Source organism: Schistocerca nitens, chromosome 1 (assembly GCF_023898315.1).
Source record: "Schistocerca nitens isolate TAMUIC-IGC-003100 chromosome 1, iqSchNite1.1, whole genome shotgun sequence".
Taxonomy (NCBI): Eukaryota; Metazoa; Arthropoda; class Insecta; order Orthoptera; family Acrididae; genus Schistocerca; species Schistocerca nitens.
Genome location: NC_064614.1, coordinates 705,559,834 through 705,583,428, shown reverse-complemented (window position 1 = coordinate 705,583,428; position 23,595 = coordinate 705,559,834). Strand labels below are relative to the sequence as shown.

Sequence of the window (23,595 nt, the reverse complement as noted above, 5' to 3'; positions counted from 1 at the left end):
AGTGGTGAATCCTGGACCAAAAACATGTTAGTATGTCCCTAGTTCTCCCTTCAGTCTGTCCACAAAACTGACTAGGCCCATAAGCATGCTATTTCGCCCCAAGCACATCTCCATGTCTTCCCTTAAGTCTGTACTTAAGACTTCTCAAAAATAATCCAATCATAGCAAACTCCACCATCACTGTCACACTTTACGTAAATGTTATATCGCCAATGTGTTTCACCATTGCTTATGTATTGCCTTGAGACAGAAGAATGAGGAGAATCACACAAGGAAAATTTTGAACAGTTCGGAAAGCTGTGGAATGGTCCAGGCTAGAGTTTAAAAAGAGGGGAGTGGGGGCAAGTGATGTGATCTCATGAGTATCAGTGACACCTTGGAAAAGGCGGTTGGTTGGCCAGGTTACCAGAAGCAAAGTCGGAAAAATCTAGTGCTAGTATGGAGTCTCTCAAACCAAGAGCTAAAGGAACATCCACAGGAATTGCTTACACATCATTAAATGGTGTTTGTGATGTTGATGGAAACTACCCAAGTGAAATGTTTCAGAAGTGATTGAGTTATTAAACGGATCTCTTGGCAAGGACTGCTCTGGAGGATATAGTCAAATTAAAAGATAAATCTGACTTTTTATGGGTTGGACTGCGGAACGTTAGATCACTTAATCAGCCAACAGGTTAGGAAACTTGAAAAGCAAAATAGATTGAAGTTATATAAAAGAAACTGGTGAATTATCGTGACAGGAAGAACAGGATATCTGCTCAGGTGATTACAACTTTAACATAAAATTAAATAGGGATAACAAGAAAAATGCTGGTGAACAACACCAAGATAAATAAAAATCAACTACTCACCACATTAGTTCAAGCAAACACGCCTATTAACTCTGCAGATGAGAATAAAAGATGATCGGACAAAAAATATTCAGTATGTTAAGGGAGAAAAAAAGTTTGTCATGGTATAACATTACAGGTCAGGACTGATCTATGAAGTCTTGAATATCTTATTTGTATATGTCAGTTGATAGGGAGAAATTGAGATTTCGGGCATTTCTTTATATAGTTTTGCGTGTCCTGACACAATGCAAAGCTGTCATTTAGTTGCATGCGATTTGCAATCTGTTATGTTTTATTTTCTGATAATAAATAATATTTTTTCTGATTAGCGTTAAAATATAATGACAATAAATGTTTGAGGTCATTTGGAATAATATTTTAATAACTATGTAGATGATGGGACGCCATTCTTTTACTCTTAGGAAAAAAAGTGTTAATTGTGCGTTTAAGTATGGTCAGGGTCGGGATCAGTGATTACGATTCGAGAAATAATTGATTTGACGAAGTTGAATTGCACACAATCGCATGGGGCGAATTATGACCTTGGAATTAATTGTAGATGTATACAGGTCAATTTCATGACAGGCTAGTAAGCGTCGTCAGTGTGTCACGGTATCAAGACTGCTTTCGTGCCGCTGATGGTTTGCTTTAAACTTGCGAGAATTTACACGAATTCTTAATTATCGCGAAAGGGTAGAATATTTTATGGTTATACCACTGTTGATGGGCCATTGTGGAGGATGTAAGTTTGGATAGAAAGACAAATTTCAAAATCTAATATGTGGTTATCAGCAGAAACAGTGTACTATTTTTCATGCACACATTTACACTCTACATCGAGGTGCGAGTGATTTGTGGGTGAGAAATGAACATTTGAAAGCATTTGACTGAATAAAAGGCAAGATATAAAGAAGTTTATTTGTATATTTTGTTATTTCATGAACAGTGATATTTTCTTATACTGGTGTAGAGTCTTACATATTATTAATATTGTGACAGACTGGTCGTAAGTGTTCTGTCATAAGTGCTCTCATTACAAGTCGAGTTTTGAGCCTGATTAAGAGTAGCTGGTTCTTAGAGTCTCAAAGATTAAGTGAAGAATAAAATCACACTTAAATAACGCTGCATCGAAACCCATTATCTTTATACTATATTAAGCTAGTTATCCTGGAATCAGATGGTATCCTGGCCATGTAGTTGTGTGTTGTCAACAACAAATAGGTAAACACAAACAAACATTTCTCATGCTCTGCTATCGACGAGGGAAAGAAGAGACGACAATGACGACATACACGTATACATATACAAATGGTATATGTGGCGCCTTACAATACAACATGCCGATGTCACGGTATAATAGAACATGCAATCAATGGTGGGAAGATGAAAACAGTATGACAACATGGACTGCACGAAAGACTGAAAGAGGAGGCCACTTCATAGACTTTTGAAGAGTCTAATTCAGTCACTGCAGACACTAGATTAGATGCTAAAAAGAAAGAGTGTGTGTGTGTGTTTTTTGGCAGAGGGTCAATACTTTGTGTTCCACTATCATAGCCTCTTATCTTGTTCCATTCACAAATGGGGCATAGCAATGACAACTGACTCACTTCCTAAGATGTATGTGGAGGGAACTGATGTACTAAAATTAATAAAACATTCCAGGCTATTATGCCGTGGTTGAATGGATTTCACTTTACAACCCAATATTTCATCCCATCTGCGGAGGACATTTTCAATGCGAAGTGTAGCTTTGTTGAACGCCCGATTCACACCCAACCGATGAAGACATACTGTTGTTCTTAAGAACATCCATATCACTTCTGTTAACACTGACTGGTGAAGAACCGAGACTTGTGAGAAATACTGAACAATCAGTCACATGAGGTTTTGAAAGTCACTTCTTTCGTGGAAGACTTACATTTCCTTAGGATTCCTGCAATGAATTTGTGTGGTGTCTGCTTACCCTACAACTAGTTTTTCTTGTTTCTCCACATAAGACAACAGATATTCTACTGTTGCTAATGCTTCCACTGATCACAAATTGTGTGCTCTAACAATGTCACTGGAATGTTACGTCAATCTGCCTATTTAAGTATAATACAACTGATAGTTCTGCTCCAAGCATCTGTCCTCTACAGATCTTCCAGGAATTTTCTACAGCTTTCTTCTGCTGAGACTTTGCTACCCACCAATACCACTGGAGGCACATCTGGTCTTTGAAGATTTAAGAATATGACACCTTTAATCTGCTTCCTACTGAGACCATAGTTTCTGTTAAGGCTATATAAGTACACTCCTGGAAATGGAAAAAAGAACACATTGACACCGGTGTGTCAGACCCACCATACTTGCTCCGGACACTGCGAGAGGGCTGTACAAGCAATGATCACACGCACGGCACAGCGGACACACCAGGAACCGCGGTGTTGGCCGTCGAATGGCGCTAGCTGCGCAGCATTTGTGCACCGCCGCCGTCAGTGTCAGCCAGTTTGCCGTGGCATACGGAGCTCCATCGCAGTCTTTAACACTGGTAGCATGCCGCGACAGCGTGGACGTGAACCGTATGTGCAGTTGACGGACTTTGAGCGAGGGCGTATAGTGGGCATGCGGGAGGCCGGGTGGACGTACCGCCGAATTGCTCAACACGTGGGGCGTGAGGTCTCCACAGTACATCGATGTTGTCGCCAGTGGTCGGCGGAAGGTGCACGTGCCCGTCGACCTGGGACCGGACCGCAGCGACGCACGGATGCACGCCAAGACCGTAGGATCCTACGCAGTGCCGTAGGGGACCGCACCGCCACTTCCCAGCAAATTAGGGACACTGTTGCTCCTGGGGCATCGGCGAGGAACATTCGCAACCGTCTCCATGAAGCTGGGCTACGGTCCCGCACACCGTTAGGCCGTCTTCCGCTCACGCCCCAACATCGTGCAGCCCGCCTCCAGTGGTGTCGCGACAGGCGTGAATGGAGGGACGAATGGAGACGTGTCGTCTTCAGCGATGAGAGTCGCTTCTGCCTTGGTGCCAATGATGGTCGTATGCGTGTTTGGTGCCGTGCAGGTGAGCGCCACAATCAGGACTGCATACGACCGAGGCACACAGGGCCAACACCCTGCATCATGGTGTGGGGAGCGATCTCCTACACTGGCCGTACACCACTGGTGATCGTCGAGGGGACACTGAATAGTGCACGGTACATCCAAACCGTCATCGAACCCATCGTTCTACCATTCCTAGACCGGCAAGGGAACTTGCTGTTCCAACAGGACAATGCACGTCTGCATGTATCCCGTGCCACCCAACGTGCTCTAGAAGGTGTAAGTCAACTACCCTGGCCAGCAAGATCTCCGGATCTGTCCCCCATTGAGCATGTTTGGGACTGGATGAAGCGTCGTCTCACGCGGTCTGCACGTCCAGCACGAACGCTGGTCCAACTGTGGCGCCAGGTGAAAATGGCATGGCAAGCCGTTCCACAGGACTACATCCAGCATCTCTACGATCGTCTCCATGGGAGAATAGCAGCCTGCATTGCTGCGAAAGGTGGATATACACTGTACTAGTGCCGACATTGTGCATGCTCTGTTGCCTGTGTCTATGTGCCTGTGGTTCTGTCAGTGTGATCATGTGATGTATCTGACCCCAGGAATGTGTCAATAAAGTTTCCCCTTCCTGGGACAATGAATTCACGGTGTTCTTATTTCAATTTCCAGGAGTGTATGTAGCATATGGTATCAACATATCAATTTTCTTTTAGGCAAAGTCACACACCTGCGCCAAGGATCTTATACCTCAAGATGAATTCGAAACCACAAATGTTCCACTGTAATACTTAAGTCATTTTATCAGTGACATTTATCTAAGTATCTTTTCTTTTTGTGAAGGCAAAGTCCAGTGAAGGAGGCTAGAACAGAGTAAACTTGATAAGGTAGACAGTTCTCATACGCAGTTGCCCTAGTCCAAAGTTTCTGAATTCATTAGACTTACAAAAATGTAGGAAAGTCATTATCAGGTTGTTTCAGACTAGTTTTCTGCACATTTCAGCTTTTTGAGGTACAATTGTCCATTTGTGGTGCTTTCACTGCTGGGGATATTCAAATGTTTTTTACTTTAACGGATTGGTGGACATATCGTTTCTGTGCCCCACGTTTCTTATGTGGGTTTCCTGGAAGAAACTACAGGTTTAGAGGCAAATTCGCCTTAGGAATTGCACATTTACAACAATTTATTTCAGCTAAGACTGCCATCATGTGAGACACAGGCTTACAAAATGAAGCCAAAATCAGTGGTTGCATTTATTAGGTTCTGGACAAGAAATCCACCTCTTTACATGGACTTCTTGTTCAAACATTATTTAAAAACTTTTCTTCCTCCTGATATGGTTACAAAGCAAAGAACACACTAAGGCTATGATCACATCTGCCATTTTCCCAGCAGAATTCCATCCGGAGAAAACGTGGCAGAAATTCCAGCAAGAGTTCTGGTCACACAGAGCAGGAAAAATGGGTCAACAGAAGCGTCCGATCCCATGCGTCGGTTTTGACCCGTGACATAAGGGTGTTGTCGTGTGTGACGTCATGACGGCGCGGAGTTTGGTTTGCGAGTGTGGCGTGTTTGTAGATGTCGTTGTGTTGTGGTTTGTTGTGCTCTCTTGTGGTATGTTCAGGGTTTTCATTTGTGTGGTGTAATGGGCTCAGTTTGCTTTTGCTCATTATCCAGAACTGTTCGAGTGTCGGCTGTGTTTGTAGTGGAATTCGTTTCAGTGAGTTTTAACGATTTTGTGTAAAGGTTAATTTAGTGTTGTTCACTGTACATCGTGTGGTAATTTTAGTAAAATTTATCGGTTGTTGTTTTTGTTCAGGAATGGATATGACGGATAAAATTAACAGTGCACAGGTCAAGGGAAGTGTTCGAACCCAATGTGTAGCTGTGTATGTTGGTATTGGTATCGGGAGATGTTTTTGAGCTATATAGGCCAATGATCCTAATTTATGGGATCGGGAGCTGCTGTTGAGCTATATAGGTAAAGGGAAGTGTCCGATTCCAGATGATATTGTGTTTAGTGGTATTTGGGGAGTTTTGTGATGTCGGTTTTTTCGTCGTCTTGTGTGGTTTTGTATGGGAGTGGGTATCTAAATTTGTTTATATTTTGTTTGCCCCCACCCAAAAACACCCCATTTCCCGCACTTGTCCCGTTAGTGTCATTAGGCTTTTGTGGAAAGTGTGTGCGTTTGTTTTTCGATGTATTTTCATCCTCATAATGTGTACGTAACGACTTTATATGCGCCATATTGGAATTGTGGTTTATGGTCGTTTCCACCATATTTGTGACGTCATGGGTCAAAGTAGACGGGCGGGATTGGACGCTTCCGTATTTCCGGAAAAAATACCACGCATTGGCAGTGAAGCTTCCAGGTAAACACACTGGAGAACCAATTTATTGTAAACAGCATTGAACAGTGTGTCATTACACAACAGTTCAGTTTTTGCATTAAATTTATTACTCACTCATTGTCGAAGAGTCAAAGCCAGCAGAGGAAATTGTTAAACCACCCTGTACTAGGTGACAGGGCAGACGAGGTGAAGTTCCTTCTACATGGGGAACTGAAGGCATATGCCAATACCATTCAAAGTATTATCGAATGTGTCAACTGATTTACTATACAACTGATATTTCTGGGGGGAAAAAAATACAATGCTCAGGCACTGTTTACTCTGATTGTTCAAGTTCTGTGGTAGATGGCAATCCCTGTTTCAGATACACTGATGTGGTAAGCTGTGGCCATGAAGTAGATTTGAATTTGTTCGAAGCAACTGACTTGGGGAAAAAACTTTACACACAGACATTAAATTTGTCTCAATCAAAATCCTTTGTAAACTGGCCTATCCATAGACTTTCTTCATTTGCGCTTGTGGCTAACAAGTCCTTTTCCCTATGTGAACACAAAAAGGAGGAAGTGAGAATGTTACCAATCTCATTGTTTCATCATGGATAACACTCTGTGATAAAAGGATGCCCCAAATTCAAAGGAATAATCCTAACATTAGGCTGGAGGGTGCTGGGGACTAACCTGAATCTGTGGCCAAAGAGGTAGCTGAACCCTGCTCGTCCCAAATCAGAAATAATTTAAAGACTTATTACTCATTGTATCTAAGCTATCACTTTGTTATGTGCTTACACACAAAAAGCAATTAGATAACAAATTTGAAAATTTCAAAGGTGATGTATAGTTCATTATAATCCAGCGTCATAAAGCAGGCACATAGTAGACAGCCAGTAAGAGCCACAAAAGGACTTAAAAGCAAGAGTGTTACTAACCACATTGTTTACAATCATGGTTAACTTGCAGGGCAATAAAAGTGGCATATAAGACAATAAAATGAACATGTACAGATATTTCCACATCATCTGGTGAAAAATTAATGAAACAACCACAGTCATTGAATAAGGAAGAAAAATTAAGAGGTATTTGTGACAGTGCAAGAAAAACAATAAGCCTATAATATTACACAACATTGTTTGAGACAGTTATAACTTTTGAAAAGTGAATACTGCTTTAACAATGGGTACAAATGAGAGAGAGAGACTTACAAATATTTATCATGAAAGATTTTTCATTTCCACATTTTGAAAGTATTGTAACCCAAGTCTCATTAGTAACTGCAAAACTGATGCAAGCAGTAATTAGTTCATCATGTGTGAAGTGATCCAATATGGAAGACCATTTTCAATTTAAATACAATGTACCTAAAGAAAATACCTCTAAGCTTCAGTTGCATCTGTAACATTGCGATCACACTAGAACTGTGTTAAGAAGGGCCATTTTCTTGGAAGCTGGAATTGTTTGAGGGGGAAAAAAAAATCATGAAGATTTGCAAGCTTTTGTTGCTGAAGTAAGTGAGCTAGGATACTTCAACTTCGTCATGACATTTTTGTCTAGTAGACAGAAAGATCTTAATATTCACCCAGCTGATAAGCTGCACGTGACTATAACTATGCGAACAGATCAAAGATAATCTATACTACAAATCTAAACCAACTGACTGAATGAAAAATATGACAGGATCCATATGGTTTCATTCTTTATTATAATTACTGTGGCCACAGTTCCGAGACATTTCTTCAATTATAAAATATAGTAAATTTAGTAGCTTCAGAGGCTGATAAAACAGTGAGTATAGTGGTGGGAAACTTCATAAAGCAAAAATTTTCTCACACGCGAGTACTCAACGCACTGCCAAATTATCATGTTGGCGGTGCTTTCCACTAACTAATGGGCAAATTTGTTGAAACAAAATTTAGTTAGTGTGCCTGTTTCCAGGCATTGTTTCCTGATCGGTAGACCTTCGGTTACTTAAGAACAAGTATTTGTAAGAAAGGCAAGTTCAGGGATCTTAGTTCTACGTATTTTCTAATTCTGAAGAGGGTGGGCATTGGAGAAATGGGTTTAGTATCTACGCAAAGAAAATGATGGATTATAAACTTTTAATTCATGCAGGTTCTTTAGTTAAGTACTATAAAATTTCAACATATCAGAAGTTGGTCGAGCTGAGATCCCACATCACTTGACACGGAATGATCCAATTGCAAGACTTACACGCACAGTAAAATGATTGAAAATTACAAGCAGCAAGACGGCAGACTTCAAACAATTTTTTGGGTAGACGACATGGGTATACACGGTGCTATAAGTGCTTGTCCATATGCTTTGTAGAATTCAAATCGAGGTAAACTGATAGTCATTTGACTGGTTACGCTGGATCAAACTAATCTTCCTAAGCGACACGTTTTCTTCAAGTACCACAGCTGTCTACTTGTTAGTTTCCAAGTGTAACTGAAGTTCAATAAAGGGACAAAAACATATTTCAAAGACGAAAGTATAATAGTCTCACTGCAGAAATCCACACAATGGTCTGGTGCTTGTACGACAACAGATATGCCCCTATAACTATAACGAATTATGTCAACGTCAAAAAAACATTCTTGTAACATAAATATTACCTTCTGGCAAACGTTGTATAGCACTCACGAATGCAAAACTGATGATGAGACACTATACAATATGGATTGAAGCCAATCACATTCACCTTAGCTGAAATGTTCGCACGTCTGAAATTCTCTACACCGTAGTCAAAGATTACAGAACGGGCAGAGACGTAGTATTTCGTTGAGCTTCCGCCTGTGGCTAACACTGGAGATAACCGGTTGTCACGTTTAAATTAATAGGAGAAATAGTGATAATTCAAAGAGACTGTATGCGATGAAGTATATTGAAGAAACAGAATATTTTGAAAATCGAATATAGGAGAGCGATAGTTGAAAATGTTTATTGTGTGATATTATCTTTGGAAAGAAGCTAACTGATCGTAGGAAAGAAGATGTTTTTGAAAGAGTGTGTTTGATAGCGTACTGTGTTATTGTGAAGTTTATATTTTGAGAAATAAACCTGTTTACGTGGAGCGATTGATTTTTGTTATTAGTTTGTTCGAAAAATGGAACTTCCGAAACCACCACAAGGTAGGGACGCTTAGCAGATCAACAAACATCTGAAGCGGCACTGTACCTACTTGCAAATACGGCAAACGTGATTCGGTAATGGTATTGTAACTCAAAGCGTTTGGCATTAGAGTATGGAGCGTACACTTAAGGATTTATACCAACATTGGTAGTAAATGTTGGTGCTCCCTAAATTTGTACCAATAGCAGGAAAAAATAAGACTTGTGTTGTGTAGCTAACCTCGTTAACATTTATTTATTGACTTTTTCATTTCTGTTTTAGAAATTGAGCAACGGAATATAATTGATAAACTAGCACAGTTTGTAGCACGAAATGGACCGGAGTTCGAGCAAATGACAAAGAACAAACAGAAAGGCAACCCTAAATTTGCATTTCTTTTTGGAGGAGAGCACTTTAATTATTACCAATATAAAGTCACAACAGAACAAGCTAGTAAGTACATGTCGTTTTGGAAGCTGCAAAATATTTAACCCCACTATTAGAAAAAGAAAAATACATCACCATTCCAAACTGAATATTAGTTATTTCATTCTTTTCGCAAGTATTTTGAAAGTGGTTTTTCCCATGTTAGATTTCACTGGTTCCTTAAGGCCCTCGTTTTCTGTACAGCGGCATATTTTCATGCACACAGCTTATCTTGGGACAGTTTGAAAATTGTGGATTGGCGCTTAAATTTAGCAGTTGATTGATGTGTGTGTGCAGTAATACCTATTCGATCACAACCTTTGATTGATTTGTGTTGTACGGAATTTTGTGTCTAGTGAAAATCTGTGATGAACTCACTCTTACAGATGTATCACACCATCTAATGGTTCCGCATAAATATCCATTTATAGTGACAGTTTGTACTTTAGAAACTTGCTTGATTTTCTGCATTTCGATGGATTCTTACATAAATTGTAAAATTTGATGACAGATAGATCCACAGAACAGCCCTAGATTTGAATTGTGTAGGAAGGTGACATTTTGTGAATTTTGGTTGTGAGCTGATGAAGTCAATGAATATGAATATGTAATAAAGGTTCTGGTAACAGATTGATCTTTAGTGTCATCCAGTGTCTACATTCTCTCCGTATTTTACACATTTCATTACAAATGTTTTAAACTGTTAGTTAAATTCAGAAAACCTCTATCGTGTGGTACATATCAGTCTGTGATGGACATTTTGGTGTGTATTATGTACACATATCTTTCATCAACTATGGAAAATTAGGGGGTTGGGGAGGGGAGTGGCAGTGAATGGGCCTCTACCTAAAGATTTAACATGAACTCAGTCTGTAGTCAGTAAGTCTCTGAAAATTATCAGTTATATTGTAAATGTTGTTGGTTATTGGAGGTGTCCTGTTCCACTCTTCTAATTTGACCTGTGACGTAATGGTGGCGGTATGTGTAACAACATTGTGGCATGATGTTAGTGACATGGTTTGTGTTTGTAGATGCCATGTAGTAGCATTTTGTGGTGTGCTCTTTGGATGTTGAGGCTTGAAGTTGTTTGTGTTACGTGTGGTATTCGGTCACTGTACTCTAATTATAATCATTGAATGAACTTTTGTTCAGAGGATTGTGTTTTGTCATAAGTGAGTTATGTTTTTTTAATTTATTTTATATATAGTGTTGTATATGTTCTATGGAATGAAATGTAACTGCTTTTTTTTGTGGCTAGTGTTACTGTGATAATATTTGGTGATTGAGTCGATGTGGAACCTTGTTTGAGAGAGCTGGGTTGCCCTTGAGCCAGATTGTTTCGCTGACCTTTTATTTTTTGTAGTCGGTCCTCTTTAAATTTTTGTGCATGAGACTGGAGTATGAGAAGTGTGTTTCATTGTAGGGGAATGTGTTCAGAGTATATTAAGTTCAGGAGGAGTTGGGCGGTGGAGGGGGGACTGGGTTGGTAGAGGAAATTGACAGGTCTCACGTTTGTTAAGAGGACATTTGGGATGGGTAGCTCGTGAGTTGGTTTGTGGGTGTAGGGGGCTATTATTTCGAGTGGTGGGTATGCAAATTGTGTTTTATGTGGACATACTAAGAGGGAACTTGTGGGACTGATTGAAGAATACATTGAGGAGGAGAGTACAATGACGCCAGATGCATTTTTGTCATACATGGGTTTGGCAAAAGGACGTATGGTGGTTAACCATAGTATTCAGTTAAAGGATTAAGACACAGGGTCTTGCACAACTAATGTAGAGGGTGAAACTCCTGGCAGATTAAAACTGTGTGCTGGACCAAGACTCAAACTCGCGGGCAAGTGCTCTACCTCTTCTCGTAAGAGCTCATGGAAAGTTTGGAAGATAGGAGACGAGTACTGGCAGATTAAAACTGTGTGCCGGACCAAGACTCGAATTCGGGATCCTTGCCTTTCATGGACAAGTGCTGTACCTCCTCTCATGAGAGCTTGTGGTAAATTTGGATGGTAGGAGACGAGTACTGGCAGAATTGAAGCTGTGGGGACAGGTCGTGTGTCATATTTGAGTAGTTCATAAGGCAAACGTCCCGAGTTTGAGTCTCTGTCTGGCACACAGTTTTAATCTGCCAGGAAGTTTCATATCAGCGCACATTCCACTGCAAAGAGGTTGTTTCATTCTACTATAGAGGGTTTCAGGGGAGGGGGCATTAAATCTGTGATAGGGAGGGGAAGAGGCACTCTGCCAATTTGCAATCTCGTTTAGATGAGTATTGTGGGCAGAGCGCGTCCCAGAGAATTTTTTCTTTTAATGTGGCATGTTTTGTGGGGGTGGGTTTGGGGGTAATTTTTTTTTTTAATTTTTTTTTTCTGAGGACTTACTTGGATTTTTTTTAAAGAAAGATGTGAATGTTTTTTTTATTTTGTTTTTCATATTTTTTTTTTTTATTGCCTTTTGTTTAGGAGTGGTATAGGGTGAGTTGGTGTTGGTTTAAGGCTGGGAAGCTGGGGGTCTAGGGTGTTCTTGGAATATTTGTTTAGTGTGTGTGTGTGTGGGGGGGGGGGGGGGGGCGGGGGGCATAGGTGTATTTTTCTATGGCTTTGGTTGGTAAGTAATTTTTTGTTTTGTTTTGAGGCATTTTTTATGCTGTGTTTGTTTTGGGTTCATTATTTGCGTTTTAATCAGTCTAGTGAATCTTGGAGTTTGGGTTTTTGATTAATGAATGAGGTTTTGGTATCTCATTGGTTGCATTTGAGCTATATGGGTGTATATATTATTCATACAAATTAAGTTGACACTCAGCACAGTGGCTGATGGGAATGGCTATAAATGGGAAATGCCTTTACAGTTGCTCCCACAAACCACTGCACTGAGTGTGGACGTAGTTTGCACCTATAGTATGTAGACTGAAGTGACGAATGATGATTTCAACCGAAGCCAGGATTCGACAACGAGGCTTCTGATGTTCGTTAATGACTTCTGCCAGAATATATACATCATAGAGTTTTCATATTTGAAAACTTATCTGGAACTGTGTAGTTTCATTCGAGCTGTATAGGTCATGTGAAATCTGCAGTACTGGGATTTTTTACTTGCGTTTGCGTTCTAGGTATCGGGTGTTCCGTTTGTGCCATATGGGTACAGTGAAATCCACAATAAACTACTTTGGAGTTCCATGTGTTGGTTTTTTGGTAGTAATGGCTTTGTTTGAGCTATGTGGGTTAAGTTTAATTTGCAGTACCTCGTTTTATAGTTGCGGTTAATGTTTTCAGTATAAAGGGCTTTGTCTGAACTTATAGATCAAGCGAAATCTGCTAGTTCTGTGGTCTTTTATGTCTGTTGCATTATTTCATATTTTGCGAATTTTTCCAGTTTGATTTTGTGGATAATCTGTGTTTTCAGGTGGTGCTAGTTTCCTATTACTATATTTTTAAATTGTCCTCGCCCTAAACCCCCTACTTCCCTTGTTTGTCCCAATAGTTTTATTATTTTGCTTGAGTGATATGTTATGCATGTGCTGCCATATTGAATATGCTGGAAGTAGGGATATCTGCCATGTTGTTGATGTCATGGGTCAAAGGACATGGGTGGAATTGGACGCTTCAGTTATACCAGTGTTAATGTTGTAATGTGTAAGTGACCTGCTGCTGAGATAATATCAAGAGTAATTTCAGTTTGTACAAAATATTTATCAAAATTCTCTCTTGATTGAATGTGTTGCTGTTACTATTTTATTTTTGAACTTATTGAAATGTGTTGGCAACATAATTCCCTTGTATGAGCTTAAGTCCTTCTTTGAGACCATAAGTTTGGCACAGTATAGGAGATTGTCTGAGACTACATCAAATAAGTCAGTACACTGCGTCAAATAAGTCAGTACACTGATGATTAAAATCGGAATGACAATTATAGATTCTGTTAACATCAGTGCCCAAGAACATTTAAAGTCCGTGGACAGCAGGTGAGCTGTTATTGTTATGCTCCTTTCTGTCTGACGTGGACTATGAAATTCAATTAGGAAGTGTAGAATAACCGTGTAACTGTGTGGAAGTGCTCCGTCTTACTAAACGGTGAAGTTGTTGTGCTCCTCTTTGTGTTACAGGGAACATTCATAATGTAGAGTTTCCTTGTATAGAAACTGTCCACTTGTTGCTCATATAAGTAATGTCTCTAAATATCTGTGTCTACCGGTAAATGAATGTTCAGCACAGTACTATATTGTGTGTAGTTGAGGGTTACAAAACACTTTGGAATCATGCCTATGATACATGGACTTGTGTAAATTCTGTAGTCAGCATGTTCATAATTTCTAATAGTTAACACTATGGATGAAAAATTCGCTTCATTGAAAGGGCAGAAAAATAAATTATATTCACACATGATGCTATGCTGTGTGTGGCAAAAGAAGAGCCTTGACATCTAACATCACTGATGCCAACTTTCAGCTGTGAAATGCAAAAGACTGTTGGTGGTGTTGAAGCTACGTAACTGAAAACGATAGTCGCTGAGTTGCGGAGACACTCAGGGATTGCTACACAGATCTTTGACAAAACTGCATTATATGATTCGTTATGATAGACATGTAAAGCAGACGTGCCAAACCTACGGTAATTGTCTGGGCTCTTTCTTTTGTTTTGGCTTTTCCATTGTTGCTCCAGAATGAAAGTTTCAGTTATCAGTATGCAAAATGGAGACAAATGACAGAATAAAACTGCATGATGGGGCATAGTTTGATCACATGTAAGAACAGAAAACAACAATACAGGAAGGATAGATTGCTACTAAAGCGTATAGAGGAAGTGTTGAATTGCAGACAGGCATAATGAAAATACTGATATAATATTATATCTATTAGACGGAGTCCTTCTCTTGCAGTAGAGACCCTCACAGTTGCACAACTCCAACAAATGCAGCCAATGTCTTTGGGTGCTAGAGTCCGACATAGGTAAGAGTACATAGTGACATACTCCCCAACTGTTTTTACATTTTCCATAGTTTTTGTGTGTGGCATAAAAACATAATATGCGCCACAATTCTCGCCAGAGATTTAACTTCTATGTAAGACAGCTTTTCTAAATTTGTATTTCCATCATAGTTTTTATATGCAATAGTACTTCAAAATTGCACTAGTTTAGAAAACAATTTACACTACAGATCAGTCTCCCGCAACCATTATTTTGCATTCACATTCTTTGGCTTAGTGCCCATTTACACATTCCATAAAGCATACACTAAAATGAAGGGGAAAAGTTGTGTATGGTTAGATGGGCCACAAGGCGCATGTCAGTACTGTACACACACAAACAAGCTATCATTGTGTCAAATGCTAGCAGGAAATCAACAATTCTTGTTTTCTCTGTGGCTGCTGAGTAACATGAAAGTAAATGTGTCATTTTAGGTGTAAAAAGGAGATAAGCAGACTGGAGAAGAGGGGAGCTTGACACTTAATCAAATATTATTTCCTTTATATGATGGACACTCATTTAAAATTAAATGAGAATGAAGTCGGATTATTATGGATACCTACTGGATCTTGTGCAATAGAAATGAATGCAGCAGTACATTGTCATTAGAACAACAGTTACTTCTTCCGAGTCGTTACTGGCTGCTATAAGATTCCACAGCAGGTGAATTGAAGTCTGTCAAAAACCCAGACGTACGATATGTAAGTGTCCTTACTGTCAACACCATTTGTCTTTGAGGTCTGTGTGACACGCAGTTCTCAGCAGTATTCTCAACACGGTTTTCTTTCTTTTTAATGTCCTCTACTGTTGTCTGTGGCCTATACTCTTCTTAACATAAAGTATGTTATGTTCAGTGCTGTAGCGTGTTTCTTACTGTTGTTATAATCGTTACTTCTGCTGTCAAAAAGATGTAATATTGTCCAATTAAAATATGTTCTTTGCACCAACTTGTCATTTATACCTTCTTTCTTCTTGAAAGCACTTTGTCAGCGTGCTGTAGTAGGAGGTGCGAAGTTCACAGCACACTTCTATCAGCAGCATTTGTGTAACATACAACTTTCATGCATGGATACAGTTAGTTAGGTAGTTTCATGTTTCCATGGATCATTTTGCACGATAAATTGTGGTGGTGTGGAATAACTCATTTTTCATTCACATTGCAAATTAATTTGAAAATTTGGCTACATGCTGACCATTCATAAACTATTTTTTATTTTTTAAAGTATAAAGATGTGCATCAGTAATTCCTACCCACCACCTTTCACGCATTAGAGTAATAGAAATTCTACGGAGTAGGGGGAGTTGTCAAGGAGGAACTTTTTCCGTTCATTTTCAAATTTTCTTTGCTGCCAGTCAGACATTTTATATCACTGGCTTAGTGATCAAAAATTTTTGTTACAGCGTTTTTCGCCCCTTTTTTTCTAAAGACAACACAGAGTAATGAATGTCTTTTCTTCCTTCTGGCATTCTAATTATGTACATCATTGTTTCTTTTGAACTGTGGTGGATTATTTACAACTTACTTCTTTAGGACGTAAACATATTGTGAAGCAGTACTCAGAATGCCAACTCCGTAAAAAGATGTCTATAAGATGGTTATGAGTGAGCACCACATATTATTCTTACAGCATGTTTTTGAACAATGACCACTTTCTTTCTTAAAGTTGGGTTACTCCAGAACATTATTGAATGAAATTTTGCGAAAATGTCAGTTTACTGATTTGTCTCTCTCCAAGATTTGCAATGATTATAAATTTAAAAGTGTCTGAACTAAGTTGTTTTAAGCATTCCAAAATGTGCTTTTTCCTTTTTAAAATCTCATCAATATAGACATTTAAGAATTTTGGAGTTACCACCCTATTTATTATTTCCTCACCAGATGTTACACTTATCATTGGTGTAGTACCCCTAGATACACAGAACTATATATATTGTGTCTTTTTAAAATTGTGGCTGAAACCATTTGTAAAAAATTGTTAACTCTATTTACCATTTCTTCTGCTTCTGTTTGTATGCTTTGATTGATTACAATAGTAGTGTCGTCTGCAAAAAAGAAAACATAATTTGCTTGTTGCATATTAAATGGGAGACTGTTCACGAAACAACTGTGCAGACGGCATCAGTGTGTAGAAGAACGTGTAAGTGTTGTGTTGTGTTTCTCTGTCTGTTGGTGTATTCTGCTTGTGTAGTCATTAGGACAACTTTAAAGAACAAAGAGTGTGTGTGAAATTTCGTTTCCTGCTTAAAAAATCAATAATGGAGAATCACAAGGGCTTAAAGAAGCTTTTCAGGAGCATGCTATGTGTCACACACACAAGTTTTTGGCTGGTTTGAGTGCTTTCGACAAGGTGAGATGAGTGTTGCAGACTAACCTCATCCTAAATGCCCTGCAACATTGCAGAACAAGGAAAACATTGAAAACCTCGCCAAAAAAATCAACGAGAATCATCATTTCACAGTCAACCAAATTTCAGCAGAGACAGGCGTGAGTTGGAGCTCTTGCCAGCGGATTTTGAATGAGGATTTGTACATGTGACATAATGTCACTAAATTTGTTCCGCACCTTGCCACAAAGAAGGAAAAAACCATGCTCATGAATGTGTGCTAGGATTTGAAAACAGAGATTGAAAGGGATCCAGACTTTTGAACATAGTCATTACAAGTGATGACAGTTGCTGTTCCAGAACCAGAAACCAAGCAATGTCAAGCCAATGGATTCCCAAGTCTCCCAGACGACCCCCCCCCCCCAAAAAAAAGGGCAAATGAGGGCGAATGTGAAGAAGATGATCATTGCATTTTTTTGATAGTCATGGCCTAAAATACTAGAAAACTTCACCTGCGGCTGTTGCGAAATCAATAAGTAATTTTAAATTTATTTAATTTATCCTAAAATGAAAGTAAAAAAGATTTGAAAATTTCTTCACTTATGTCAAATTTCCTGCAGAATTCAAATATTGTACAAGATTTGTTGTAATAACATTATATGGTGCCATTTGAGTGTTTAAAATAGAATTATTACTTTCTTTGAAATGTGCGCATCTTAAATTACATGTTACTGTGTGCGGACTATAGTTACAGTGTCCCATTATTCTGGCTGGTATCATTGGAAAGAGAAGAAAATTGCCTTTAAAACAGACTTAAAAAATCTTTGGGAAAATGACAGTGAAAACTACTCTAGTAATCATAAAAACAATATTTAGGTCATATTAACAAATTATTCCACTTTTACATGCAGAAACAAAAATTTTTTCAAGATAATACCCACATTTACATGTGCAGGTATAGAAATTTATTCAGCTGATTATCTAAAACTACAGTTTAGAGTACAAAATGTCATTGGATAGATAAAAAAACCTACTCACTAAGTGACAGCAGGAGAACACGTACATAAAAAAATACAAAGTATTCTAAAAAAATAGTTAGCTACAAATTACTCCAGTCCTCATTTGTCAATTTTTTTCACCCTACTGAAAATTGATATTGCTCACCTGTCATTGTTGTTGATTGTTCTACAGTACATACTATATTTTGAAATGGGATCTGAGAAATACACACATCAAAAAAAGTTTTGCATCACTTCATTTCCGAGAGTTCCGGATTGCTGTACATACCAATACCTCTAATATACAGTAGCACGTCGTCTTGCATTGATGCATTCCTGTATTTGTCATGGCATACTATCCACAAGTTCATCAAGGCACTGTTGGTCCAGATTGTCCCACTCCTCAATGGTGATTCAGCATGGATCCCTCAGACTGGTTGGTAGTTCACGTTGCCCATAAACAGCTCTTTTCAGTCTATCCCAGGCATGTTCGATAGGGTTCATGTCTGGAGAACATGCTGGCCACTCTAGTCGAGCAATGTTGTTATCCTGTAGGAAGTCATTCACAAGACGTACACAATAGTGTCGCGAATTGCCATTCGTGAAGACGAATCCCTCGCAATATGTTGCCAATATGGTTGCACTATCGGTTGGAGGGTGTCATTCATGTATCATACAGCCATTACGGCGCCTTCCATGACCACCAGCGGCATACTTCGGCCCCACATAATGCCACCGCAAAACAGCAGGGAACCTTCACCTTGCTGCACCCACTGAACAGTGTATCTAAGGCATTAAGCCTGACTGGGTTGCCTCCAAACATGTCACCAACGATTGTCTGGTTGAAGGCGTGTGCGACAATCATCTGTGATGAGAATGTGATGCTAATCCTGAGCGGTCCATTCGGCGTGTTGTTGGGCCCATCTGTACCGCGCTGCATTGTGTCGTGGTTGCAAAGATGGACCTTGCCATGGACATCGGGAGTGAAGGTGCACATCATGCAGCCTATTGTGCACAGTTTTGAGTCGTAACACAATGTCCTGTGGCTGCACGAAAAACAGGAATTGCTGTCAGGATTCCTCTGAGCCATAATCCGTAGGTAGTGGCCATCCACTGCAGTAGTATCTCTTGGGCGGCCTGAGGGAGGCATGTCATTGACAGTTCCTGTCTCTCTCTATTTCCTCCATGTCCGAACAACATCACTTTGGTTCACTCCGAGACGCCTGGACACATCCCTTGTTGAGAGCCCTTTCTGGCACAAAGTAACAACGTGGACGCAATCGAACTGCAATATTGACCGTCTAGGCATGGTTGAACTACAGAGAACACAAGCCTGTATCTCCTTCCTGGTGGAATGACTGGAACTGATTGGCTGTTGGACCCCCTCTGTCTAATAGACGCTGCTTGTGCATTGTTGTTTACATCTTTAGGCAGGTTTAGTGACATCTCTGAACAGTCAAAGGGATTGTGTCTGTGATATAGTATCCACAGTCAACATCTGTCTTCAGGAGTTCTGGGAACTGGGGTGATGCAAAACTTTTGTTTCTGTGTGTATAACCCTATGTGTATAACCCTATCTGGCCAGCAAAAAGACACTGTTGGATCTGCTGGATGCATAAATCTAATGCTCTCATCTCCCCGATCTAAATTTGTAATTTCAATAAGACCAATACATGAATTAGAATCATATTTACAGCAAACAAATGAATTAACTTTGAAGGACTCTGCACTATGTGTTTGCACACCAGAAAAATTAAATTGCATAGAATAGTTGCTACACTGCTAACTCTTTTTGCAGCCAGAGTATTAGTTCATAAAGGTACAAATTGGTAGAGATTTCTGGTGCATGCCTCAGTTTTTGATTTTGTTAATTACTGTCGCAGATTAGTTCATGTAGAATTTACTTCTTTTTCTTCTAAATTAAAAAAATGGATATTAGAAAATTTTTCTCTGGAAAACTCGAGCTTTTTTTAGGATCAAAAATTTGCTCCTTATATGGCCTCTGTCACCATCCATTTCATGCAGCCCCCAAGACCATCACAAAGTGATTTTCCATGGCTTGTTGCAAAGAAAGAACACATGGCAGTGATTCCAAAATCAATCTCATGATCATTAAAAAGCTTTTGCAATTTTTGTATTTATTGCTGCACCCATCTGTGAAGTACTCTATTTTATTAACAACAGGGCAGTGATACTTAACTGACTCTACAATTTTGGACTGAATGTTATAGACAAAAGCAGCATCATGATTTAAATAATCAGAAATATAACAATTCTTGCATCAGGATTTTTATAGTATATAACAGCAGGATGCAAGTGCATGACACATGAGTTCAGTGAGATTTTGTGCTGCATCTCGTAGTATAAGATCATAATTTTCAGTGGAAGCCATTAATACTACTACCTCATTTTCATTCATATTATTTTTTTCTCTCTTTCAAAAATGCAGCTTGACTTTTTGCCATATAACTATGTGGAACTAAAGTTTCTAGTTTAGTTACTAAAATATCGGTAAATTCATTAAATGGTAGGATTGTATCAATAAGCTGAGTTCTGTCAACTGACGTCCACTAATAGAAAATTTTTCGTCGTCTTCCTCAAGTTGAAATTTAGTTTCAGTGTAAACTGTTGAATTTCTTGAAGGAGGACATTTCTCACAAATTCTTAACATGCAATCCCAGTTTTCTTTACTACAAACAATTTCATCTGTGAAAGAATTTACTTCATCCTTCGTATTTAAATTTAGACCTCATAAAAGCAAATCAACTTTCTGGTGTATGGTGCATACACAAACAGCATGTCTTCCTGATGAATCAGCAAGTACCCACCATTTAGTATGCATTCCACAAAATTTTGAATATCTCAATTTAATGTTAGGATGAATTTGCTTCAATGCTGCATATAGCTCATATAAATTACTAATTATTAAATGTTTCTGAGCATGATCATTTCTTACAAGTAATACAGTTTCAACAGGTAACTGTCTTCTTTGTTTTGGGTCCAGTAGTGAGCAGATTCCTTTTGCATTATGATTGTCCATAGATTCATGTATCGTTCTTTGTGACACACCAAAGGTTCCTTGAATTTTTTTTCTTTCCGCAATTCAGGAGCATACAAATCTTTTCCTGCCTACTGACAATTGGTAAATTTTCTTTCATTAATTCAACCAGTCTGTCTAAATCATTAGCCTTTTGTTTTTTGTCATGTCTAGTCACTGTACTTTCAGACTCAGAACTGCTGTCTTTGCATGATTTTTTTCTCGTACATTTCTTTCATAAATTTTACCTAGCTGCCTTTATTTTTCATTTCCAATAACTTTCTTTCTGGTGTGGAGGTAGAGAATGCATTTGCACTGGTAAGTCGTCTATACCTATTAAACTTGCTTTAAGTTTATCCAGTTCCTCTGTATCTTCTGCTGCTTTGCCATCCGCCCAATCTTCATTGGACATAGTCTTCACTTTGCTGTCACTTTCCAGACTGCTGTCTTCATTTGTCTTCTTTTGATCTGCACCTGAAATCTTACTTATGGCTTGCTTATGGCATGTTGAACACATTTTCTGCCGTGGGATGACAGTGGGCCTAACATGTAATATCTCATGGAACTGCTTAGCAAGATCAAGTGAAACAGCTTGCAAATCCTGCTTTATTGTTTTTTTGTGTTTTTTAAATGGATTGCAACAATGCACATGAGCATAACTTTCATCTGATTCAGGTACCCAATTTTTCGGTGTTTGCAAACATTCCTCAAATTATCGTGTTGCTCAATTCCTGTTCGCCAAGCAGCTGTTCTTTCTGTAAATCAGTAAATGTGGTAGCTGCGTTGTTCGTTACAACACGTGAACAGATAGTCTAAAGGCACTCTGCTTGTAGGAAAGAATGTACCAATGCTGCATGGTGGGTGATTTGTGAAATCTACAGGTCTACTTACCAAACTCCTCCACTTAAGTTAATTTTTTACAACAAGGGATTTATTTCTCCTGTAAAATGCTTAACAGTAAATTAATCATGCTGCTTTATAAGTATTCAGTTTTTAACTTACCAATGTAATTAAAGTATGATGTTCAGATTGTGGACAAACCACAATAGCTACAATTTCTCTTGGCAGCCATTTTGAAAGAGGCATAATAAGCAATGACACATGGTGTGGAAGAGAAATTTGAGAAGTTTTCTGTGATGCAGTGATTTTTTTTTGTAATTTGCCATTTTTAGCTCTACCATAGGCCTAGCTGTCATTTCCCCATAGACTTTTTAGTCTGATTTAAAGGAAAATTTCTCCTCTTTCCAGTTATACTAGCCATAATATTGAGACACTGTAACTGCAGTCTGTACACAGAATTGGTAGTTTAAGTTGTGAACATAATATTTCTATTTTCAAGGCTCAAATGACCTTTCACAATGTTATTACAACCTGATACAATACTTGAATTGTGCAGAAAAATTTATATAACTATGAAAAATCTCAACTCTTTCATACTTCAATTTTAGGATAAAACTACTTACTGAATTCACAAGCACTGCGAATGATTTTTATTTTTTTTAGGCTGAAGATCAGGTTGTTATCGTTGTGGAATGGCTTAAGATAGATGCCTGAAATTTTAAACCAGTCATTATATATATAAACCAACCATGTGTACCAAATTTCATGAAAATCTGAGTTGGTGGATTGTGTGCCGTGATTCAGTTGGTATGGAATGACTCAAAAGGCATTCTCAGTAGAGCAACTCTTCTGAAGCCCGAATGGTGATTTGCTGAGGATATTATTGTTGCTAAGGTGAGATTCTATGCTAGAATGCACCACCTTCTCAAAGATTTTGGAAAATATCAACAGTGAAACAGGTTGGAAGCTAATGACATCTTACTTTGATTTAGTGATGCATTACATGTTTTGGATAAGACCAGAGTTATTATATGGGAACAGATCTTTAATACTCTATTGGAAGCAGCATTGAAACCAGGTGAGCTTTTATGCAACATGTAGAAGCAAGGTTGTGTGGTGAGTTTAGGCAGTCAGTAAACTTGACAGACTCTTGTACTCTAATAGAAGTGTGTAAATGGGCTCTTAGACAACACTCAGCAAGGTTATCATATTTCAGCCTTACCTGCTCTTTGGGTTATGCTATAGACCAATCTGTCTCCTCAATCAAGATTTCAGAGGGGCAGGGGAAGGCAGGTGCAGATTGGCACCATCACCTATTCAACCAAAATTCTAATGTTATAGGGAAGTTTATCATTGTTGCTTTCTTCACACTGTTTCCTTTGATCAGTGTGGCACTTGGAGAAATTCTGTGCCGAACTCTCTCGTTACAGGCTGTTAGGCAAGAGATGTATTATGAAGAGTTTCAGATATAAATAGTTGTAAATAAAAATTTCATTAAAAATCTCCCCAATTTTCACTAAATATAGCACTGCAGCTTCGATTATTTCAATGTCTTGTGTGAAATAAATCTTCCAAAACTGATCATGAGTGGAAACAATTCATTAATTTCCAGTCACGTAAAATTATTTTTCAACACTCTCACATCCATCTTCAGTACTCTTTTTCACTCGTACATGTA

The 23,595-nt window shown here is 38.8% G+C and overlaps 2 protein-coding genes across 6 annotated transcripts in view; one reads left to right on the top strand and one right to left on the bottom strand.

Annotated features, from left to right (window-relative positions):
- The window catches only part of LOC126259778 (eukaryotic translation initiation factor 3 subunit G-1), a 38,261-nt gene extending 29,279 nt beyond the window's left edge, over positions 1-8,982 (bottom strand). The window contains exon 1 of the mRNA XM_049956789.1: positions 8,834-8,982. The gene's annotated coding sequence lies outside the window, so the exon portion shown is untranslated. The remainder of the gene's footprint in view (positions 1-8,833) is intronic.
- A 106-nt stretch (positions 8,983-9,088) lies between these two features.
- LOC126259741 (calcium homeostasis endoplasmic reticulum protein) overlaps positions 9,089-23,595 on the top strand; it is a 335,568-nt gene continuing 321,061 nt past the window's right edge. For 3 of the 5 annotated variants that reach the window (XM_049956756.1, XM_049956740.1, XM_049956731.1), the window contains exons 1-2: positions 9,089-9,349; positions 9,612-9,782. In XM_049956756.1, the coding sequence (XP_049812713.1) occupies positions 9,325-9,349; positions 9,612-9,782 (196 nt within the window). In that variant the 5' untranslated portion in view covers positions 9,089-9,324. Of the gene's footprint in view, positions 9,350-9,611; positions 9,783-22,650; positions 22,812-23,595 lie in introns of those variants that run through there. The other 2 variants (XM_049956747.1, XM_049956764.1) reach the window with 2 other exon arrangements.